Genomic DNA, 22,878 nt, shown 5'->3' on the forward strand with positions numbered 1-22,878 from the left:
CCTATTAGTCACGATTTCTAGGTCGAAACCCCCAATTACCCTTTTCGAACACCCATCCCCGCAGCCACCAAAACACGGCCACAACCACCACCACCGCAGTTAACTCCGGTCAACGATGGTTCCTCGACAATCTCCGATGTCCCACGGTCACAACGGTACCCTAGGTTCGTCATCTAGCGGTCTAATTAACAAGTTACAATCGATTTAAGGCGAGTAGTTACGAGATTACCTTGTGACGGTTTAAGGTCGTGGAATCGCAACTCACGCACGAACGACGTAGGTTTAGGTTTAGGGTTTTCTTTGTTTGTTTTTTTTTTTTTTCCTTTTTATAGTCTAGGTTTAATCGGATCCGACCCATTTACGAAACCCGCTCCTTTTCTAATTACTTACTATATACCCGTCTCGCTTATTATTAATAATTCCCGACTCACTTGCAAAATGCTAAATAAACACGATTAAATAATTATTTAATTATTCGAATTACGTAAATTATTTATATAAATTATTATCAAATTACGGGGCATTACAATCTTCCCCCCTTAAAATGAACTTCGTCCCGAAGTTCACTCGAAATACCCACAACGAATCGTACTTAGAGTCTCAACAACAACAGCGTTCAAACATCACCGAATTACCCACACATGTTTAACCAACCAAAAGAACTGAAAATTCGAGCTGTCACATTCCACCCTCCTAAAGACAAACTTCGTCTCGAAGTTTAAACACAACCACATCCTTTCACAACGAGTTTAACACAGCAATTAGATCCTAATACCAGATAAGAATTACTAGATAAGAATACAAGATTTTACAATCCTCTCCACCTAAAAACATGGTTACGTCCTCGTAACCTTTACCAAATATCCTTGTCACATAACATTATAATCGCCATTGCGAATTTGATAACCATAGAAAAGACCACTAAACCCAAATTGAAACTCACACATCCTACAACAATTAGAATCACCACATCCGACAGGCTTACATTATTCCAATCAATAAGGTGTCACTTCCTAAACCCAACGCAACACATTATCAAGAACTAACGACTTCTAGTAACTAGAGATACATCTGCATAGGTTGGCCCTAGATGGCAATTACTCAGTCACCTTTCGAGTCGATCTCCTCAACGAATCCATCCAATCCTTGGTACTACCGCTCCAAATATCACTACCTTCACAATCTCTACTTCATCTTCTAAGGTCTCCTCAAAACACAACCAAACTCTATTCACTCTATTTCCATGAAATCATAAACTCTCTTACCCCAATAACTCCTCTCCATTATACTTGCCAACAATCATCTATCATACCCAAAACCTTCAATCCTTATCTTTCCATATCAGACAACTCACAATCCGTATTCACAAATTAGTCCCTTAGATAACTATCCCAACCAATCTCAGTACTAGCTCACAATTTCTACTACATCCGAACCAATATACTCCGTATATTACATCATCCTTTAACGAATTTCAAAACTTCAACAACACTTATAGATAACTAACTCATCTCACAATTCATCCCGTCTCACAAACCAGGTAAATAAAATAATGGTTTATAAATATATATATAGATATGCTTGCATAAAGATGATAGCACAGAAATAGATGACAATTACCACATAAGCAGCCACGCGATTTGCAAGAGTTGACACCCATCACAAGATTAATGAACATTTACCATATAATTGAGAAAAAAAGTAATTCTAAGTCCTTTCTAGTCACAACCAATTTCCATTATTACTTCTACATATATACCTAGCATGTGACCAACATTGTCAAGTAATTTAGCATGTCTGTAATGACTATCATGAACACACATCAGTAACTTGTGTATCAACAGTGGCAATCTCATATTAATATCCAGCCTACTTGACATAATACATGGAAGCAAAATAATTAGCAACAGAAAATATATTTCAGTTGTCATAATTATTTAAGCTAGTATTTTAGATTCAATCAAGATGAATAACCGTCGCGATCACTTTAGCATTTCATATCAATTTAATTGCATATATTTATTCATGAATTATTAACAACGTCATTCTTCATATTCTAACATAACTTATAATTCAACTGAAATCAAATAACACCCGGAAGGCAATAAATACAAATATAGAAACACATAATTACATGGGAAACATTTAGAACAACGTAACATATTACATTCAGAACTAGCCTTGAATTTATGTACTATCCCTATGCATATTTTATTCCCTCAAGAAAACACCGATAGCAAAATTTATAAAATTAACCATAGGGAATTTAAGTTTGATTATCATGGACTAGAACGTTTAAAATTAGAAAATCGATCACTAAACATGGATTAGAAAATTTAAGATTCCAACTTCGATCAAAACATATGTTAGGAGATTAAAATTTTTTTAACACGTTCTTATCCGACTTTACTGATCATGGCAATAAAATTTTATAATTACGCATTTTCGTTCATTACAAACATCATGAGCACACGAGATACCTACAATGCTTTAAACATATGGAATACATTACAATGGAATTCATGTAACCCTCAATCACATTTAGTCCCTTAACTTTCAGATCAACACGTTAATCCAGATAAACTTTCATGTTAACAATCGTCAAGACGCTTATCTAATGTACATGTTATTATCATCTTGTAAGAACATTGTCAGGTCGGACTAATAAGACTCATGAATTATGTAGCTATTGTAAGAAAAGTTGAAATAGAACTATATTTTTAATTTAAAATTCTTGGGTTATTTCAAAAGAATTCACAATTAAATAACTTCCCAAGTAAAGCTCGAGTTATAATACTTTTCACAAAATTTAAGGAGTTTAATGCGTATAAGAAAATTAACGAGATTCAATTCATCAAGTTTAAATGTACTTAATTTCTCAACTTAATTTGTTCAAGCGGGGATTAAATAAAATCTTCTAAATTTCGGCCAATTTACAAAAATCGCTATTAGATACTAAAACAACAAAGTTCTCATGATTCCACGATTTGATGCATAAGTGAATGCTAATAAGCGAAGTTGAATTTAACGGAAATTGTGATTAGATGTGAAATTCTACAAATTATTTATCGAAACATCTAGCACAAAACTTTCTATCTACTGATTACTAAACATCATTATTCCTAAACCATATATCCTATTTGCATGTAACCAACATCAGAAGAAAGCTAACTCAGTAGGTGATTTCACATAAGTTCTATTTATAGGTAACAACAGAGAATAATTAGCGACCCACGGCAGATTAAGAATAGAAATCGACAGAACAATATTTCGGCACTGGTCTACTTTTACGATAGCTCATTCTCATATAAACATACTACTCCTATCTATTCATCCTAATCGATCACTTGCCTAACTTAATACGTACTTAGGCATATATCACATTCCAACTTACTCCTTATCAGAATCATCATAAATAAACATGCAATTCGATAACACTTTTCATGATCTCAAGAGTATTAAGCTAACATGGTTTCGGGATTCATATTCCGCATATACTTAAGCACGAATTCTATCATCAGACATTCACATATATTCAACCAATGTTCAACAATCAGGCCACAGTCTCAATATGCACATGTCACACATTTCAAGGTTTTCTCCTTATCAAATCCTTACTTATCACTAACAGGTTTCTATCACGATCACAACATCACGTTGCAAGAATTAATTCTACTCGATGACAATCACTGTCCTCGTTTGGCAATGAGCACTTCTAACAATCCCATTCTCTCGTTTTCTCTCGGGTTACCTGGTCCAAAACTGAGAGGGCTAAAGAGCACGAATTAAGGGCGCCTTCTTAACCGTACTATGAGCTCCTAACAGTTTCTACCCAGGGGTTCATTTTATTTAGACACATCCTACATTCATTGGGTTCATTGGTTTAGGCCTGAGGATCGTTCGCTCTGATACCACTTTGTAACACCCCGGTTTATAAAAGAAGTCCTCGTCAAGACATTCCCTCATAAACGGATCGTTACCATCTCGGTTTCCCGAGGTAGTGAATAACAAATTAAACTCCAAGGCAATTTATATAATATTTTAACTTAATTATTACAAATTCTCTTTTCAAATTAAATTACAAGAACTGACGTAAATAAAAGTGAAGTCTTCTAGATGATGATCTAGCTACTAGGGCGTCTGATCCAGTGTCTCACGCCCATCAAGCTCCCGTCCTATCTCTTAAACCTGTCAAGTCTGCTCCCCATAAAACGGTTCATCACAGGTGTTCACGAATACACAGGGTCAACCACGAGGTTGAGTAGGGAAAACAATAAAACAATAAATATGATATGCATGATACTCCGCCACCTCCATCGCCATCTCAACTCAATCTCATATCTCATATCCCGGACAACCCAGCCATACCGATCCCCGGTAGACTATATATCGACCGAAGCCGATCTGCCAGCTCAACAGCTGAGGACACCAGGGCAAGTCCCGAGAACCCGCCCTGGGCCTTATCACAACATCACATCGTATCTCAACACCGTCACTACCACATCATCCTCCAACTCCAATGCATATGAAATGCTCAACAGTAATTAATGCAATGCAATATGTAAATAAATCACTGAACTGCTAAATCATAAAGTCATGCCAGTTACCCGATGTTGTGATATCATACTCAATACGATCAAATCAGTCAATCACCGTTCCGAATATAAATGATAAGTAAATCAACAACCAGGAATCAAGTCAACACAATTCAACTATGACGATAAAAGGACAAGTGTATTTCCCTACCTCAAAGTGCCAGCAAATCCAATTAAGCAGCTCAAACAGTCCAAACAATAAAGCAACAGATCTGACTGTCAATGCTTCACAACTCCGTCACCTAATTAAAATATAATAACCACATATATAATTACTAATTGTCCGTATCATAAATTAATTATTTATAACTTATATATAAATTATTCTTTATAGATTATATAAATAAAATGATTATTTACGATGTTTATTTATATTATTTAATAATATATAACCGTCTCAATAACGAAAAGCCGTTTCAAAATAATTAATACAATGTCCTCGACAAGGCTCTTTAACCCGTGTTTTACTATGCCCTCGTAAGGTCCTACCGCCACGTCGCCACCATGGTTAGCTACCCTGGTCCACGGTGGTCCCAGGTGGTCAAACCACCGGCCCCCTAGGTCAACCACTAGCCCAAACACGCGTCCCCAAAACAGGTCCTCGTAAACAATTCCATACTTAGTCTTTAAAACATATGTTGACATTTCATCGAACACTTACGCGACCGTCTTAAACCACACATTTCTGCCACCACCAGTCACCACCGTCATCACCACTGACCCACGGTGGAACCACTGATGATGGGTCATCAACTCCCACCCATCAGAACCCTATGTGGTGGTCAAACCACCACGATACGACGGCGTTTTAAGACGCCTGCTCACGCTACATTAACAACAACCACCGCCTAAATAACCACTCCCCACGGCCAACCCGTTCACCACCGCCACTGATGGTTGCCACCCTTGCCACCACCGATGCAGGGTGATCCCAAAGGTGGTCCCTACACCCTCTATGGTCCACTAACGAAGGTACTGTGGTCGTCTTAAGACGACCACGCGAATCCCCGGCAAGCTGCCCTGTTTTGCGACTTTCCGGCCACCCTGACACAAACCACCACTATCAACCGCCACACTGTCCTCCCTTGGGTTGCCCTAACCACCCAATACCAACCCAGGTCAAGTCGTGTCGTGAAATGGGTTCGAATTGTCTCAAAACCGCCCCTGTTTCCCGTCGGGTTCAAAACTCGTGATTGCAACCACCATTTGCCACCAACGACCACCACCTAACCACCCTGATGGTCGACCCTTTCCCATAGACCGTCTTAACCCAAACCCAGGTCCTATTAGTCACGATTTCTAGGTCGAAACCCCAAATTTACCCTTTTCGAACACCCATCCCCGCAGCCACCAAAACACGGCCACAACCACCACCACCGCAGTTAACTCCGGTCAACGATGGGTCCTCGACAATCTCCGATGTCCCACGGTCACAATGGTACCCTAGGTTCGTCATCTAGCGGTCTAATTAACAAGTTACAATCGATTTAAGGCGAGTAGTTACGAGATTACCTTGTGACGGTTTCTGGCTGACGGAATCGCAACTCACGCACGAACGACGTAGGTTTAGGTTTAGGGTTTTCTTTGTTTTTTTTTTTTTTTTTTTTTCCTTTTTATAGTCTAGGTTTAATCGGATCCGACCCATTTACGAAACCCGCTCCTTTTCTAATTACTTACTATATACCCGTCTCGCTTATTATTAATAATTCCCGACTCACTTGCAAAATGCTAAATAAACACGATTAAATAATTATTTAATTATTCGAATTACGTAAATTATTTATATAAATTATTATCAAATTACGGGGCATTACAATACTGCTTCTCCTCCTCTGCTGGGGCTGCTCTCCCTGCTGGATTTGGACTGACTGGATGCACCTGCTGCCTTTGGAATATGCGGTGGTTTCTGAGGCTGGGGCATGGCTCTGGTCGACATGCTGGCAGGGATCGTTTGGCTGGATGCCAGGGATGCAGTGACTGGTCCTGCAGATGCAGAAGTCACTCCTGCTGCGGAAGATAGTGCTGACATACTCTGGCTGCTGGAAGGATTCTGGCTGGTTCCAGACATTGTGATGGCTGGTTCGGTTTTGCGAGACTTGGCTATAGAAAATGATCACTATGCCCCACGGTGGGCGCCAAACTGTTTTGGTAAAAATTTACCGACTATGAATTAATTATGTGAGTGATAGTGATTATCCTTAATGCCAATTACGTTTAAAGTACGAACGAAAGGAACGACAAAATAAAGACAAACGACGAGGAGGACACGGAGGATTTTTGGTGACGCGGAAAACCCGGTGTGGGAACAACCGCGGGGGGAGTCGGAATCCCGCCAATTATTGCACTATAATCGAGATTTTATGAACAAGTAAGGAAATACAAGTATAATGTCGCTAGATAATTATCACCAATTGCCAATGATTTTTTGGGTGGAGTTGCTGCTTGATGATGCTTGTGAATGTCCTCCGTAGATTGCTTTGCTCTTGCTTTTATAGCTGTTGAAGTCAATGCTTAGGGTTTCAAAGCTGCTTCTGCTTCTGTTGCGGAATAACGGGTCAATATGCTACAAAGTAGGAGTTTGTTAGTTGACTGGGTCCTTTACTCTTTCTCGCGCATGGGCTTTTTACTTAGGCAACTTGTGTTTGTTTACTTTCCATCCCATGGTCCACAATACGCCACCTCAGCAATCCCTCTCTCCCCTCTTCTTCCAATTGTCGCGCGCCACGTTGGCATCCCTTGTCACCTTTTCTCGCCAATGATATTCTGCCATGTCACGGGTAATAAATGACATTTTTATCCATAACATAAATCACATTTTCAAGTGCAGATATGTTGAAAATTTCACATTTCAAATTCACAAGATATTGAGTTCTATCTTACATCATTTCATTGTATTTGTTTTAGTTTTTTATCGCGTCGGCTTAATAAGGTGACCAATAACCTAGGTAGAACTGAAATGGGCTTGTAAAGCTTCTATTATTTACAACTGCCAAAAGAAAAAAAATGCTCCCTCACTTATATATATACTAGTATTGGTGCCCGGCTTCGCCCGGGCTACCTCTACTTACCATTAAATTTTTTTTTTTCATTAAATAAAATTATTTAAAGTTGCATAACCCATAAATTTATCATTAATATATTTTTCTATGACATGTCCTAAAATTACGATAAAATAAATTTTGAGACAAATTCACTACTCCCGCTATTAATATTTTACTCGTATTAATGAAATAATAGTAATAAAATTTCACTACTTGCCCGTAATCATTGTTACTCTCACTACTCCCGCCGTAATTATTGTTACTTTCACTATTGCCGCATTAATATTGATTATTTCACTACTCCCGTCGTTGTTTCTACCACTTTCACTAATCTCGCTGATAATATTGTTACTTTTATTATTCAAAAGAGTGATTATTATTATATAACTATATCCAGTGTTACTACAATTCTTTTCTTTACTGACGAAATTATAAAATTGCATAAATTTTAAATTTAATATATAATTTTATGATGATAATAATTAATATCATAAGTGTGCATGTTCATACTAATTAATTATTTTATTTTAAGGAAATTGACCATCTTCTATAAATATTTAGGAAAATTACCAAGCATGGTTTTTCTTTTAGTCTCCTTGAAATTGACCTTTTTAGTTAATTATTTTATTTTAAGGAAATTGATCATCTTAATTAATTAATTCATTTTAAGAAAATTGACCATGTTTTAGTCTCTTACAAATGTTTAGGAAAATTACCAAGTTTCTATATAATTTAGTTTTAACCCAAACTATATAATATTTGCATTGAGATCCCTTAATCGTGTCCATCACACGGTGCTAGTGATTTAAAACTATATAGTATAATTAATTTGTATAACTTTCTTTAATTACATTGAAGTCCCTTGGTTTCTGAATTTAATATATAGTATTGATATAGATTGATTTTATATATGCTTAATATTGTTTCACATAATTTTTTTTTATGTCGATCAAGAGTATCTCTTACCGATAACTGTAGAGACGAGCTAATGGATAAACTGTTTGACATCATCTAGCAACAAACTAAACAACAATGTAGTGAATGCTCTTACTAGAAAGGAAAGAGGCAAGGAACAGAAGTTATAACTTGTAAGAATGGAGTTTAAATTATTGGCAATCTCACATGAAAATTCACATGGTAATGAAGAAAGTGCACATGCTACATGTTATCCTATCCTATAGGCTGAACGGCATGCAGTTTCTATTCTTAGATACCACTATTTTATCATAAAATACATAATCTAATGTACTTTAAATCTTTAATGTAAAATGACTTACAGCTTAATTTAGTCTTTTGCTTTGCATTGACGCTAATCCCGTCATTGAGCTCGCGACCTCTCACAAAAAGGAGAGGGGACAGGTGGAAGACCCACGTGTCTTCCCATTCACCTCTCAATGAGTATTTTGTGAGAGGAAACGGTATCCGTCACAAGCTTGTGACGGATATCGCCGTCACAAATGAGAATTTGTGAATGACTTAACGTGGTTGGGTCAGTTTTGATCAATTATGAAACAACATTATTCATCATGATCGACTACAGTCTACAGTATATCATAATATCAACATACACCGACCGCACTCCGTCTTGCTCGTGACCGTTTTCATCTTGTGATCTCTCACAAGTCACAGCCCCTCTTCCACTTGTCCTCCTATTTGCTTTTCACTTGCTCTATGTGAGACGTCTCTTTGAAGAGAAGGATTTTATCCATTTTCAATGAGAATTTGTGCACTGCTATTAAATATTACTTCTCAGTAACGCTTTTAAACGATTATATATGCAGAGTACTTCGTATATGCTTAAGGTTTGTTGAATGTACATAAATTATAAAATAGGAAAATAAAACCTTAGTGTTGGAATTACATGAACAATATAAGAATGTACACCTTCTTCTCACAAAATATTGTTTTTTTATCAGGTGTTTTTAGAGGACTCGACTTTATGATCGACCTTTGACACTCCGATCAACATCTTTCATGAAAATTCAAAAGCCTTTGACTTGCAAATCCTCTCTTATCCAATATATATAACATATATATGACCTTATTCTAGACAATTAATCTAGTTTTCCTAGTTAGTTACACGTAAAACGTTACACGATTCGCGACGAATCGATGAACCAATTACCAACCTTAAGCTGGTTCTAGAGTGTCGCAGAGTGGGTCATCGTACTCATAAATAACAATTGACCAATACAACGAGGCGTCAACACAAACATTGGCTCTTGACACTTATAAACATTTTAAAGCAAAAGACAAAACATCTTAAAAGCTTCATATATAATCGCGATTCGAGTAAAAACACTTTGAAACTTAATTATTGAGCCACCTACATACAAGTATTGTTATAGCATAACGATTAACGAGGAATCTAATTGACCCTATAATGGTGATTGGTAAATTAGGAATCTTTAGATGAAAAGCGGGTTAGCCGTACGTAGCGGTCGACTCCAATAAAAAATAAAAACATTGAAAATTTTTACTTAAATTTGATTTTTTTTTTTTTCCCATTCTAGATTTATATTATAAATCAAAAATTATTTTAAGTGGTACAAATAAAAGAACAGTTTTTCTAACTTATGCCCACTAGACATAATAAGATAAGAAATCAAAAAAGGAAAGAATTAAATGTGTTTCTTGTAAATAGAAGTAAAAGTGACGAGATATTGCAATTTTCCATAAAAATAGCATTTAATTCTTTCCTATTTTGGTTTCTTATCCAATGCTTAGTGGGCATAGGTTAGAAAAACCCATAAAAGAATAAGACCATATATAGTGTGAGACCGTTGCCGTCTAACATTGCAAATAATAATTGGGTTTTTCTACGTTCTATCCTCGTATTCTTTTCGATTTCTACATGGTACCCTTCTTTTTTTGAAAACAATATTGATTTCCTTAAACTTAATGAAAACTTTTTAAACACTAAAACTTGGGAGAGACGGTCTCTCACTAAGTTATTGAGAGACCAATCTTTTGTACCCTTTCATTTGTATTTCGTTCCCTTTTTATTATTGATCGTGACATAGTAATTTCGTACCTATTTACATAATAAATGTACCCATTTTATTATTAATCATGATTTGTACCTATTTTACTATCTTTAGTACCACTTTTTCTTAAAATTGTAGAATGGTCTCTCAATAAAGCTTATTAAGAGACCGTCTCTCAGGAGACCTACTCCTTTTTAAAATACCAAAAAAAACTCTAATCTGTCAATTTTAAATGTGTAGTTAATGCATTTTCTATTGTTTTTTTGGTGATAATTTGTCCACCTTTAAGCAACAAATTCCGCTTACTCAATCTTAAGTATTCTTTTATTCAATTTAACTATTAGAAAGCTAAAATTTTATTAGTCCGGGTATTTTGTGGACAATTTATTAAAATTCAGGGATAATAACAATGTTTTTAAAAATCGAAGAGCACCACGTAAAAAAAAACATGAAGATATCAGGTAAAAAATTCCCACAATTTATTTGGTCCTTCTATTAGTGAGCTAAAAATCTTGCTAGTCCGCAAGGGTAAAGTCTAGTGGTTAAAATTTGGGTGAAATTCTCAGGAGACCTAGGTTCAAGCCTCCCCAAGAGCAAAATCTTGTGGAGCATTCTTGGCCTGAGTGTATGTCTAATAGACTTCGAGCATGTCACCCTCGGGTGGCTTACCTGGTATACGTAGTTTGCATGCTATCACGTACACCCGAGGGTTTACCCAGTGCGCATCGAAGGTAGCGACTGCGAATTCCCCATCACCAAAGAAAAAAAATTAATAAATAAATAAAAATCTGGATGTAAAAACATCTTACAAAACAATTTGTATAGTTGGTAGGTTGAGATTAATGTGTCCCTTTTAATGATGGATGAGCCCATTCCAAACTAGCAGCTTAGCCCATGTGTCCTAGACTAGGCCAATTAAAAGAATAGAGTTATGGAGAATTGGAGATACAAATTTATCTTCAAATCCAAGTCTCTGTCTATGTTTCCGAGACTTTCTATTATACAAATTCTTGTGAAAGACGGTCACATTCTTGTATTAACGGTTTTGATAAACCGTTAGGTGGCCTTACGGAAAAACAACAATATTTGTATGGTATTATTTGACTAATTTGAGATTTTGAGGATGTCCATGATTAAGAAAGAATCCTAAAAGGACTTAATTACACAACCTTAACAACGAAATAAAATTGTCGAAGAATTATTGGTGAACGTATTTGCCTATTTGGTATGGTCAGTAAAAACGGAAAAATTGCACAAACGAAATCAAATTTACACGAGATAATAAACCAAACATTTTTCCTTGAACAATGAAAATACATTTGCATTGACCAATCGTGTCATCTTGGTTCGATTGAACGTACATAAATAATTATAATTTTTTTTAATAATACTGAAATTAACTAGAGATAATTGATATTAGAAGGAAGGAAACTCTATCTTAGTAGGACAATTATTAGGAGGAAAAACAGGACATTCTATAAGATTAGACCCTGATTTATCGACGCAAAAATAAATTTGGTATAGTTGGCTGTTACGTCCAGTGTCCGTGTTACATTCTATTGCTGGTGTGAACCCGGTCGCTTTACTTATTGCATCCTTAATATCACTTGTCGAATACACTTGTCCGTCTGCTTTGATTCCAATTCGATTCAACATAAAATCAATTAGTCTCATACGAGTAGACCCGTACTCGGGCCGGGCTAGGTGCGGGCTTGGCCGGACCGATCGTGCAGGGATATGCTTGACCGGGCCAGGGCCTGAGGCGTGCCGGGCATGCGGGCCTTACCAATTTATTTAATTTTTTTATTATTTTTGCTAAAATGGTGGGCCAAGGGCGGGCTGGGCTGTAATTTTAGGACCCGGGCCAGGCCAAAGCCAATGTCGGGTCAAGGTCGGGCCGGGTTGCATAAAATAACTGGCCAATTCGGGCCAAGTGCGGGCTTGGGTCGGGTCGGGTCAGTCCGTGCTAATGTCCGACTCTACATACGAGTATGATACAACATTATCGTAAACTGGTCTTATTTGAGTATTTGTGTTTGGTTAATGAATTGTGAGATTACCTGCATTGGTTAGTGCTTGGAGAAGGTTAAGACGGGTTTGGAGGTTAAGAGCGGATTGGAAGTAGGAATGTTGGTCGAGGTTAGACTCGGAGCAAGTGCCGTGTTTTTCCCACTCGTGTGTCCAAAAGGTTATTCCGTCGTTGCTTGGGCATGCCAATGTTGGCCATTTTTCTTGCATTGCACCCATTAGATCTTTTACCTATATCGAGTACATTTTTCATTCGTATCAATATTAATATCCGAGATAATTATCTACACATTTTAAATTTTCAAGACTAACAATCATGCACAATATCTACTGAGATGCGTAGGTACCTCTTTACTCATCCATTGGTGACTAGTAAGTAAGTACTAATGAGAACATTTGAGGGAATATTTTCCCTTATTGTATAACCGTCTCATGCAAGACTAATTGTTAACTTTAATAGCAGAAACAAAAAGGTTGCGATAAATACTTTCATTTTTTAAGTCATTTTCATATGTTTATTCAATAATAAAAAAAAAAATTACGACTCAACGTATAAAAAAATACAATCAGTTATTTCGAGGTATAACCTGTTGCACAAAGTAAAAGAAATCAAAATCTCGCGAATATGCATGAACAAAACATGATAACAATTGCACCGCCAAAATATAATGAAATGTCTTCATTTTTTCTTTCCTTGACAAACTTTTTGTTATTTGGTTGATGTAATTGTAATTTGTATGAATGAACAACGTCTAAACTTGATTTATATAGGGAGCAAATAAGGAAGATATTAATGAACGAATTATTAACCAAGTTATTTGTCCTATACAAGTACACTTGATATTATACTCCGTATAAATGGGAAAATACAGGGTATGTATATATACGTATTAAATTAAAGTGTGAAAAGGTGGACGGACCGGTAGAGATTGCATGGGAGAAAACGGGTAGTTGATCCAATTAATTTGGGAAATAAGCAAGTTGATATTAAAGCCCATGCATTGGATCAAGAACACTAGTGTATCCCAAGTGGACGTGCTCATCTTCGGCAACCAAATAACCAATCTTACGCGAGTCTCTCCAATCTTATCTATATTAATACAAAAGACAATACTCAATCCTCAGCGCGTCACGTCATTAATGCAGCTTTTTTTTTTTTTTGGAAATTCATGTTATGGTGGGACCCGTTAGTGTGCAATTTATTTATTTCTTCAGATTTCCGTCTTTTCAAACATGCGATAAATTCTGTCTTGCATCAAATTCTATGAAATAATATTATGAAAAAATTCTATGAATTAATATTATGAAATAATTTTATGGACATGAATCGGAATTTGATCATCGTTGGGGCGTCCCATTGACGGTTCGAAAAGATGATTCATGTCAGCCGACCCCAAATCATTTTGGGATTAAGGCTCTGATGTTGTTGTTGTTGTTGTAATATTATGAAATAATTTTATACATTCCGTGTAAATAAAATTAATAACATATACGCAGAATGAATTACAAATTGGAGTTAATAAAATTGAATTACATAATTTTTAAAACAAAATTAAATAATAATAAAATTACATAATTACGAGAAGGAATTACATTACATTATGGGAATGAATTACATAATGAATTACGGAATAATTGAAATTAACAACATATAATCGCAATGAATTACATAATTAATAATAAAATTACATAATTACGAGAATAAATTACATTACACTACGGAAATAAATTACATATATTTGGAACGAAAACAATAAATTTATGAAATTAATTATTACAAACAAAGTACAACAATCTATAAAAAAACAAGCACTTAATTTTAAAAAAAACACTTAATTATCAAAATACTACTATAACAATTTTGCTCATTAGTTAGAGACCTGAAATTAAGATAAACAGAACGGTCAGTATTATCTGTATAAAAATTATAAACAAGTTGGAAACGTTGATTACTTTCATGTGGTTGTATCATTTATATCATTTTCAGATCAAAAGGGTGTATTTGTTTGAAAATAGCAAAAAAGGTTCAAATCAGGAGATGAGCATACTTATCTTTGTGATAGTAGTATAGAAATGAGCTACATAATTCATTATCTGCATAAAATATTATTAAAATAAGAAAATAAGAAAAATATATGAGGTTCGGGTCGGGTTAGACCCAAAATTGCAAATATGGTAAGATTAGAATGTTAAAAGAATACATCTACGTATTTGTAAAATAAAAACACCATTTGTGATAATTAAAATCGTCAAAAAAATAAAAATATCACAAAATTTCGTATAAATTAAATTAACAAAAGGAACCAATTTAAATATTAAAAAAATATCACAAAACATCAGTGCATGTAGAAAAAAAATACTAAAATTGTTTTGCATGTTGTTTAAAAAAGGGTGAAAATCAATTTGTGTACCTTCTTCTACTTGATCTATATTTTTTGCGCACTCCATTTGTTCACCTTCATCGATTTTTACCAATTTGAGGACGTCAATTAGATCTGAGTTCATCAATTATAATATCGATATTTTGAGATTTGTTGAGAATGTGATGAGAAGATGTTGAATTTGATTGAGGGGGAGAGAATGAGACAGGTTGAGTGAGGATTAGGTAGATGGGTGATTGTGATTGGGCTTGTAAGCAAGTGACAGAGTTAGGGAGAGAAGGAAATGGGTTGGGTGAAGATGGTGGAGGCGGAAAGATAGGCTTGAGTGAGGATGAGGGTGATGACTCTGATGAGTGAGTCTTTTATATGGCCATGTAATTAGGTATTTTTTAGGGATTGTGTGAGTCGATTTCGTGGATCGGCCTTTTTTTAAATTAGCATGTTCGGCCATTTACCAAATTCAGGCCATATATAAGACTTGGGCTCATGGACCATATTAGCGTATTCGGGGTATTAATAATTCTTTAAAAATGCATGTAAGAAAATATGAAAATTCCGTATATGTTAAAAACAAAGCATATTTAGTTGTTAAATTAATATAGGCAACATTACCATAATATCAGAAGCATGCATAAAATACTATGAAATTAAGGTAAAATAAATATTACTCCACATATAAAATTTTAAATTTCTATGAAATTATCAAAATTAATAAAGCAACATTACCATAATATAAAAATGATGAGATGCTTAAATTTTATCATAACTTATAACCATTCAAGTTGTCCTAAAGAGGGTGATTTGAAGTCAAAATGCTAATTCAAGAGCATTTGTGTGTAACTATGAAGAGACGATTGGGCAATTAAAGAGCATTGCTGGGGGCAGAACTCAGGAGAGCTAGGTTTTGTAGCTATTAAATGGGTTGCTCTATAATGCTAAGTTTAAGGGGTAATGAGCAGAATTTGTTATTGGGTCATTCTTTACAATATGTATTGAACCCACCAGTATTATAGAGATTACGAGTATTTTTGACGGGTAAGCAGCAAGCATATAAGAACACAAATATTAGGGATATATGTCAAATGGGTTGGTCTATACTTGGGTCTCGAGTCTGATCATACAAGTCAATTCGTATACGGGTTGGGTTACACATATAACGGGACCGATGAAGGATTTGATAGGTGTAAGAAATGGTAGATGAACATTTATGTTACCAATTTTAAAATGAGATTTTTTATTTAATATTTTTATATGAGACATATCTCTTTTAATTAGTACGGAGTAATTTATTATATAAAATAAAATCTTATAATTTTCAGAAATATCTTCTCAGAATAATAAGTAATACAACTAAATACATACCCGTGCAATATCTGTTTATTTGCCCAATTGATACATAATAAGAAATATTCATTAATAAAACATTCATACCGACCTAAATACATACCCGTGCAATTTTGCACGGGTTTAAAACTAGTTCAAATTAAATTTCTTGACGTAGTGTTCAGATCACAAATTTTGAACTCGTATTTGGTTATCCCTATTCAGAACTCTATTAATTGTGTATGACAATGTAAATATTCTAGTGAGATTATTATACTAACATGTAAAATGATTATGCACTAATCGTAATAACAATCAGGGCCGGCCCAGGGCCTGTGCAAGAGGTGCGGCCGCACAGGGCCCCCGACTTGAGGGGGCCCAATTGCAAAGATTAGTTGCGTTAATTGATAATAAATTTAGGTCATTATATTAACATAATTCTCACTATGACTTGGTGGTAACTGGTAAGTGGTATTTATTATCAATGGTCTTAGGTTCGGTTCTTGCTAAAGACTTTATTTTGTTAAATTTTTACAATGAGAGGTTTATTTGTTTACTAAATTTTCAGCAAAATAAGGCCATGAAGGAGTCGAACCCGGGTTGGGTTGCTTCTCTAGTGAGCGACTAACCACTGTGCCACTTTACTATTGTTAAAAAATGGAAAGAAATTTATATTTGTATCCGCATTTCGTCTAGGATTGAAAAATACATTAGTCAATAATAGTCATAGAAAACTCTCATATAGGGATGACAATGGGTAGGGTATGGGTAGGGTCCGCCTAGACCCGGACCCGACCCGATATTTTCCCTTTGGACCCGTACCCGACCCAGACCCGCAAGGGTCTAAAATTTGAGGACCCATACCCGGACCCTATGGGTAAGGGTTGGGTCCGGGGTCTACCCGTGGTCCGAGTTTCACCACTTTAGTAACAAGATTAAGTTATGGGGTCTATAATATTAAAAAAAAAATCATACTACTTTAATATTATGAGTTTATTAATCTGCCGTTAATGGTGGTTGTCGGTCGCCGGCTATTAGAGAGGTGGTTGTCAGTCGCGTATCAGTGCTGTGGTGGTGGTTTTCTTGTGTCAGTGGTGAAGTGGTGGTATTGTCAGAAGAGTTTGGTTGGGTTTGATCACTTTATGGGATGAGGGAAGAGAAAGAGACTTTAGTTGGGTTTACCCGTATGAATTCAGAAAAGTTGTAATTTTGATTTTTTTTTCTTTAATAAAGGGTCTAAGGGTCGGGTATGGGTCTCATAACATAGACCCGGACCCGGACCCGAAATATTTTCTTAAGACCCATACCCGACCCATACCCATTGGGTCTGAAAAAATGAGACCCATACCCGACCCATTAGGGTCCGACCCTCAGGGTCTGGGTCGGGTCCCCGACCCACTGCCATCCCTACTCTCATATATACTTCCTCCATTCAACTCCACTCTACCTATTTCACTTTTATACACTATTCACAATTGTGTGTTCAATTTCGATTTTCTCTCGATACGTAAGTGGAAATATATTCATGTGGGATCTTGTTTGATTCGTCTTTACGAGTATATTAAAAATATCTAACTTTTATATTTTTTGCAAATACATAGCTAACGATATTTAACGCGTAAAATACGCATTGACAAACGTGAAAAAAGAAAGTGGTAGAGTGGAGTTGAATGGAGGAAGTAATAGTTAAGATACAATTTTCCCATTTTTCTTTTAATAAAAAATGGTATGGGGCCTCTCTTGAATAGTTCGCACAGGGCCCCCAAAACTACCGGGACGGCCCTGATAACAATTACTCCCTCCTATTCTCAATAAATGTCCCATTTGCCATTTCCGTCTATTCACATAACTGTCCCATTTGCCTTTTTTGGACATGAATAATGACGTTTCTACCCTTTGCTTTTGTATTTATTTACAACCCATACCATCCCTAACCCAACCTATTAATATACTAACCCAAGCCCATTAATCATCCCTTCCCCTAATTAACCCAGCCCAATCCCTAATAGCTCCCGCCATATATTGTGATCCATTCCCCCTGAAACCCTAATTCTCTCATCCGTCTCTCTCTCATCCGCCTCACAAATCCCCTCCTTATCTCTCATCCGTCTCTCAAATCCTCTCATATTCTTCATCAAAAATGCTCACTGATCTGATTCTTCATCTAATTTGCATCTCCTTTTTGATCTTGATCAAAAAAACGATCTGATTCTTCATCAAATATGTGAACGGCTTTAATTTCTTCATCAAAATGATCTGATTCTTCATCAAATCCGCGAAATGTTTTAATTTCTTCATCAAATTTGCAAGTCCTCTTTTAATCTTCATCAAAAAAAAGGATGTGATTCACAAATTTATTTCTTCGCCTTTGATTAATTTCAAAAAAAAATGGAAAAATCTAAACCTTTTTCTGGTTATATTGATCTTCGTAAAATGGAGAAGATCTATGAAGATTTCTATCTAAATGAGGGTGAGATGGGAATGGAAGATGAAGAAGTTGATGAAAGATCGTCTGACGTTGCTGCATGTCCCTCAATCGTGCCTGAAACAATCGTTGATGAAGGGATTGAGCAGTGGTTGGAAAAGCATGGATATATAAAGAAAAGAATGCGGTTTATGGAAGAGCTTTGTAGAATCTGGCCTCAGTTTGGGGTTTTATTGGAATATGAGTATGAGGAGAAGGCGAAGGAACAATCAATTGATGTTGCATGTAAAAATGATGATCTTTCTAATTCAGATCTGGTATTAGATCCGGAGGTTGTACGAAAAAATGCAGTTATTACTAGTTGGTTTATAAAGGAGCTTTCTAAGTATTGGCCTGGTTTTGATCCTACAGAGGAAGACGAACCGTTTTGAGGTTGATTTCTTTTACCCTGTATTTAATTTTTAAACTGTTTTTTTTAATGGACTTGTGATGATAACTTTTTCGGCCGTATATACTCTGTTTCATCTTATTTTATCTACCCAGTGATCTAATGTTGAGGGTAGTTGGTTGGTTATCATTTTTGATGTTCATATACAATGCCACCACCTTTTGTAGTGATGAGGCTGTGTATGTACATCAAAATTGAAGAGTTTTGTTTACAAAAGCTTATTGTACTCATTTGATCATTTATGAAGTTCATATCCATATTAGTGTCAACGACTGAATATTACAAAAGAGTTGCAAAGTTCTACATTAAAACTGAATAAAGTCACAACATCTTCTTCAGTTTGACCTTCTTGATTGTTTGATTTGCTTGTTTCTTGCTTGATCTGCGCAAAAAATTGACTTTGATAACATATCCAGTCTTTGATAACTTCTAACAGTCCAAAATGGTGCTTATTGTTGATGTTAAACTCTGCTTGTTCATTCCCCTGCACATAAATCTACGAACCAACTACTAATGCTACCAACAGGGGGATTTTCCAATGTTGGGTCATTACTACTTTCACCTGCTTCAGTAATGGTGCCAACAGGTTCATATTCCCCTGTTGGTTCATTACTGGTGCCACTGGTACTTGCTTGATTTTCTGCATTCTCTGTCAAACTGTTAAGTGAATTAACTAATTCACTTATTGTGCTTGGATCACCAACATTCTGTACATATTGTATGCATTCTTTCACTAAATCGATGTTAGCATCAAGATATTCAGGCAATAAACCTTCTGCTGCTAGTTTTGTCTTATGCATATGTGGAATTGGGTAGTCTATGCCACCTTTTTTTTTCATTACTTCTACCATACATGCTTGCAATGTTATCCATACATACTTCAGCTTTAGTGCATCTTGTTCTTCATATGCCTTGATTGTGTTGCTGATTAACTCATCCAATTTGATTGCTTTTTTTTTTGTTGGAGAGATTGTATTGACCTAAAAAACCCCAAATCCAAGACATTCAAATCTGGTGAATTGGGTGTTTGATAGGCCAATTCAATCATCCATCCATCTGATGTTGCTGCCCTTTTAAAATCAACATCATCATTGCTAAAATGGGGACGGGCATTATCTTGTTGAATGATTATGCGTTTACTAACATTAGAAGGCCATTTAGCCTTTATAGCTGGCAACACACGATTTATTATCATGTCTTTTGTTACTTGCTTGTTTATAGACTCAATACACTTGGTTTCCATTGTTCCTGCTACTCTATTTTTTGAGTTTCGTTGTGCTGGTATTTCAACAACAAATGGCCATATTCCTATTTTGCCATCAAAAATTAATTCACCATTTGACCCATATAATGGTCTACCTACTGCACACATAAACATCACCTTTTCTATGAAACTCTTTGATTGTACACATCTATGTGGGTCAGTTTCACCTTTAGCCAAATAAAACCTTGTAGTAGGTTTAGTTTTAGAAAACCATTTCTCATCCATGTGAATAATGTTGCTTTGATCTTTGAAAACAATTCTTTTAGTGTGTTCATGATATACTAAATGTTGTAGACTGAAAATTAATCTAGCAAGTTTGTTTTTATCAGTCAAACCTGGTTTGAGTGCATTTGTGTGTGACCTGATTTGTTTTGACATCACCCATCTTGAAACGGTTGATTGGCTTACACCTAAGTGCGTGGCCAATGAGTGTTGTGTTGACCTATCCAGTAGATCAATTGATTTGAGCTTCTCCTCATCTAAAATTGCTCTTCCCACCTTTTTGCTGCCTTTCTTTTTGCTGCTCACATTCACTGGTATGGATGATGCTCTCTGTTTTTGTGCCGCCATCCATAACCTTGTTATTGTTTTCCTGTCGACTGAAAACCTTGCTGCCACTTCATTGATAATACCATGTTTTGGTTTTCCATTTATGCTGTTATTCAATAGTGTTTCATTTATTTTTGATCTTTCTAAGTTGGTCAGATTCTTCATTGAATGTTGCTGAATTTTTTGTTTGATAGCTGTATGTTTTAAAGATGTTTTTTAGACTGAAGTTAGTAAATGAATTTTTTGTTTCACACCTGCTATTTATAGAGAAAAGAACTTTGCACTCTTTTGAATTTTCGGTTTTGGCGCAAATATTTCCCTCTTTGTATTTTGGCTCCATATTTCAATTTTGGTGCCAAATTTCAATGTTGGTGAGTTGGATATTTACATTTGGACTGACAATTTGAGTTTACTTGGCTTATGGAACAACTAAGACACGCCAATCAAGATGAAGTTAATCTGAAGTCCAATTTTCTCTTTCGATCTTTCAAGTTGGATCTGTAATTTTTTCCCGAGTTAATGTAATTTTATTTTAACTGTGCTGTAATTTTTTCCCGAGTTAATGTAATTTTATTTTAAGTGTGCTGTAATTTTATTTCAAGGTAATGTAATTTTATTATGTAATTTAATTAGAAAATAGAATGTGTAATAATTATAATGTCATTTTATTTGTAAGCGAAACCGTCTGTATATCGCAACCGTGTAATGAAAAAACAAAATTTCAGCCAAGTTTGGTTAGTTTTGGTGGGAAATCAGTTGGTGTGTAAAAAAGGAGGGAATCATTAGCATTTCATTATCAAATTACCCCTCTTAATTATAACACCCTCTCTCCTATAATCTTACCCCTACCTTTAACATTTCATTCTTTATCATTATTCCTTAATATTTGTGCCCTCCTCCAAATGGGACATTTATTGAGAATAGGAGGGAGTATATGAGATGATATTACAAATTTAAAATAATTTATTTTGTACGACATCTTATATGGAGTAATCACTTTTTTTCTTTAATATTCTTTAATAAGTTATTTCGTATTAAAGTTTTATGTTCATAGAAACGATCTCACAAGAGCATGTGACCTAACTGTTTGATGGCAATTTTTTGTTCCTCTAGTGTGAATTTTATTGACATTTTGAACTCAAAGGATGATCCCAAAATCTCATTGAAGACGGCGATATCCGTCACAAGCTTGTGACGGATACCGTTTTCTCTCACAAAATACCCATTGAGATGTGAGTGGGAAGCACACGGGGGTGCCCCACCTTGTCCCCTCTCCCTTTTTGTGAGAGGTCTTCAGCTTGTGACGGGATTAGCCCGTCATAAGCAAGACACTTTGAAGGATGATATGGCTTAATACCTTAATAACCATTTAATGAAGTTATTAGCCTAACGATCATAAATAAGTTATTTAAATGTAAAATAAAATCTCTCGGTGCGCATAAAAGTGGATTTTCCTGAAAATTATATAGAGTAAAAATTAATGACTCGACAAAAATCTCGACGGCTTTACCTATTCAATACCACAGTGGCTTGGGTCTAGTGGTGTCCGTGTGTGCCTTTAAGGTGCTTGTTCCTCAACATTGAGGTCCCGGGTTCGATACCCTTGACGGGAGTGCTGTGGTATAGCACGGTGGCCCTTTGGGTCTGTTAAACGAGGTACCGGCTTTCCGTGCTGTCGCGTATCCTCAAGGTTTGGGTTCTCCGGACTCTCCTTATGATCTCTGGTGTAATGACACTCGCCATAGTTCTGACTAGGCGGATCCAATAAGGTTTGAAAGGAAAGTCATTTACCTTGCTTGCAAAAAAAAAAAAAAAAAAATACTTGCTAGCTCCATAT

The 22,878-nt window shown here is 35.7% G+C and overlaps 1 protein-coding gene across 1 annotated transcript; it reads right to left on the minus strand.

Annotated features, from left to right (window-relative positions):
- Window positions 1–19,704: 19,704 nt before the first annotated feature.
- On the minus strand, window positions 19,705–21,206 carry LOC141641883 (uncharacterized). The gene is made up of 2 exons (XM_074450526.1): window positions 20,373–21,206; window positions 19,705–20,208 (listed from the first exon to the last, which is right to left on the minus strand). The coding sequence occupies exons 1-2, from the start codon at window positions 21,204–21,206 to the stop codon at window positions 19,705–19,707; spliced, it is 1,338 nt and encodes a 445-aa protein (XP_074306627.1).
- Window positions 21,207–22,878: the final 1,672 nt, after the last annotated feature.

The sequence above is a fragment of the Silene latifolia genome, chromosome 2 (genome assembly GCF_048544455.1).
Source record: "Silene latifolia isolate original U9 population chromosome 2, ASM4854445v1, whole genome shotgun sequence".
NCBI lineage: Eukaryota > Viridiplantae > Streptophyta > Magnoliopsida > Caryophyllales > Caryophyllaceae > Silene > Silene latifolia.

Excerpts from the sequence above, each read along its gene's own strand:
- LOC141641883 (XM_074450526.1), bottom strand. The coding sequence starts at position 21,206 with ATGAAGAATCTGACCAACTTAGAAAGATCAAAAATAAATGAAACACTA. Across the intron at positions 20,209-20,372 it reads AGGCTAAATGGCCTTCTAAT|GTCAATACAATCTCTCCAAC; the intron begins GTTAGTAAACGC and ends GGGGTTTTTTAG.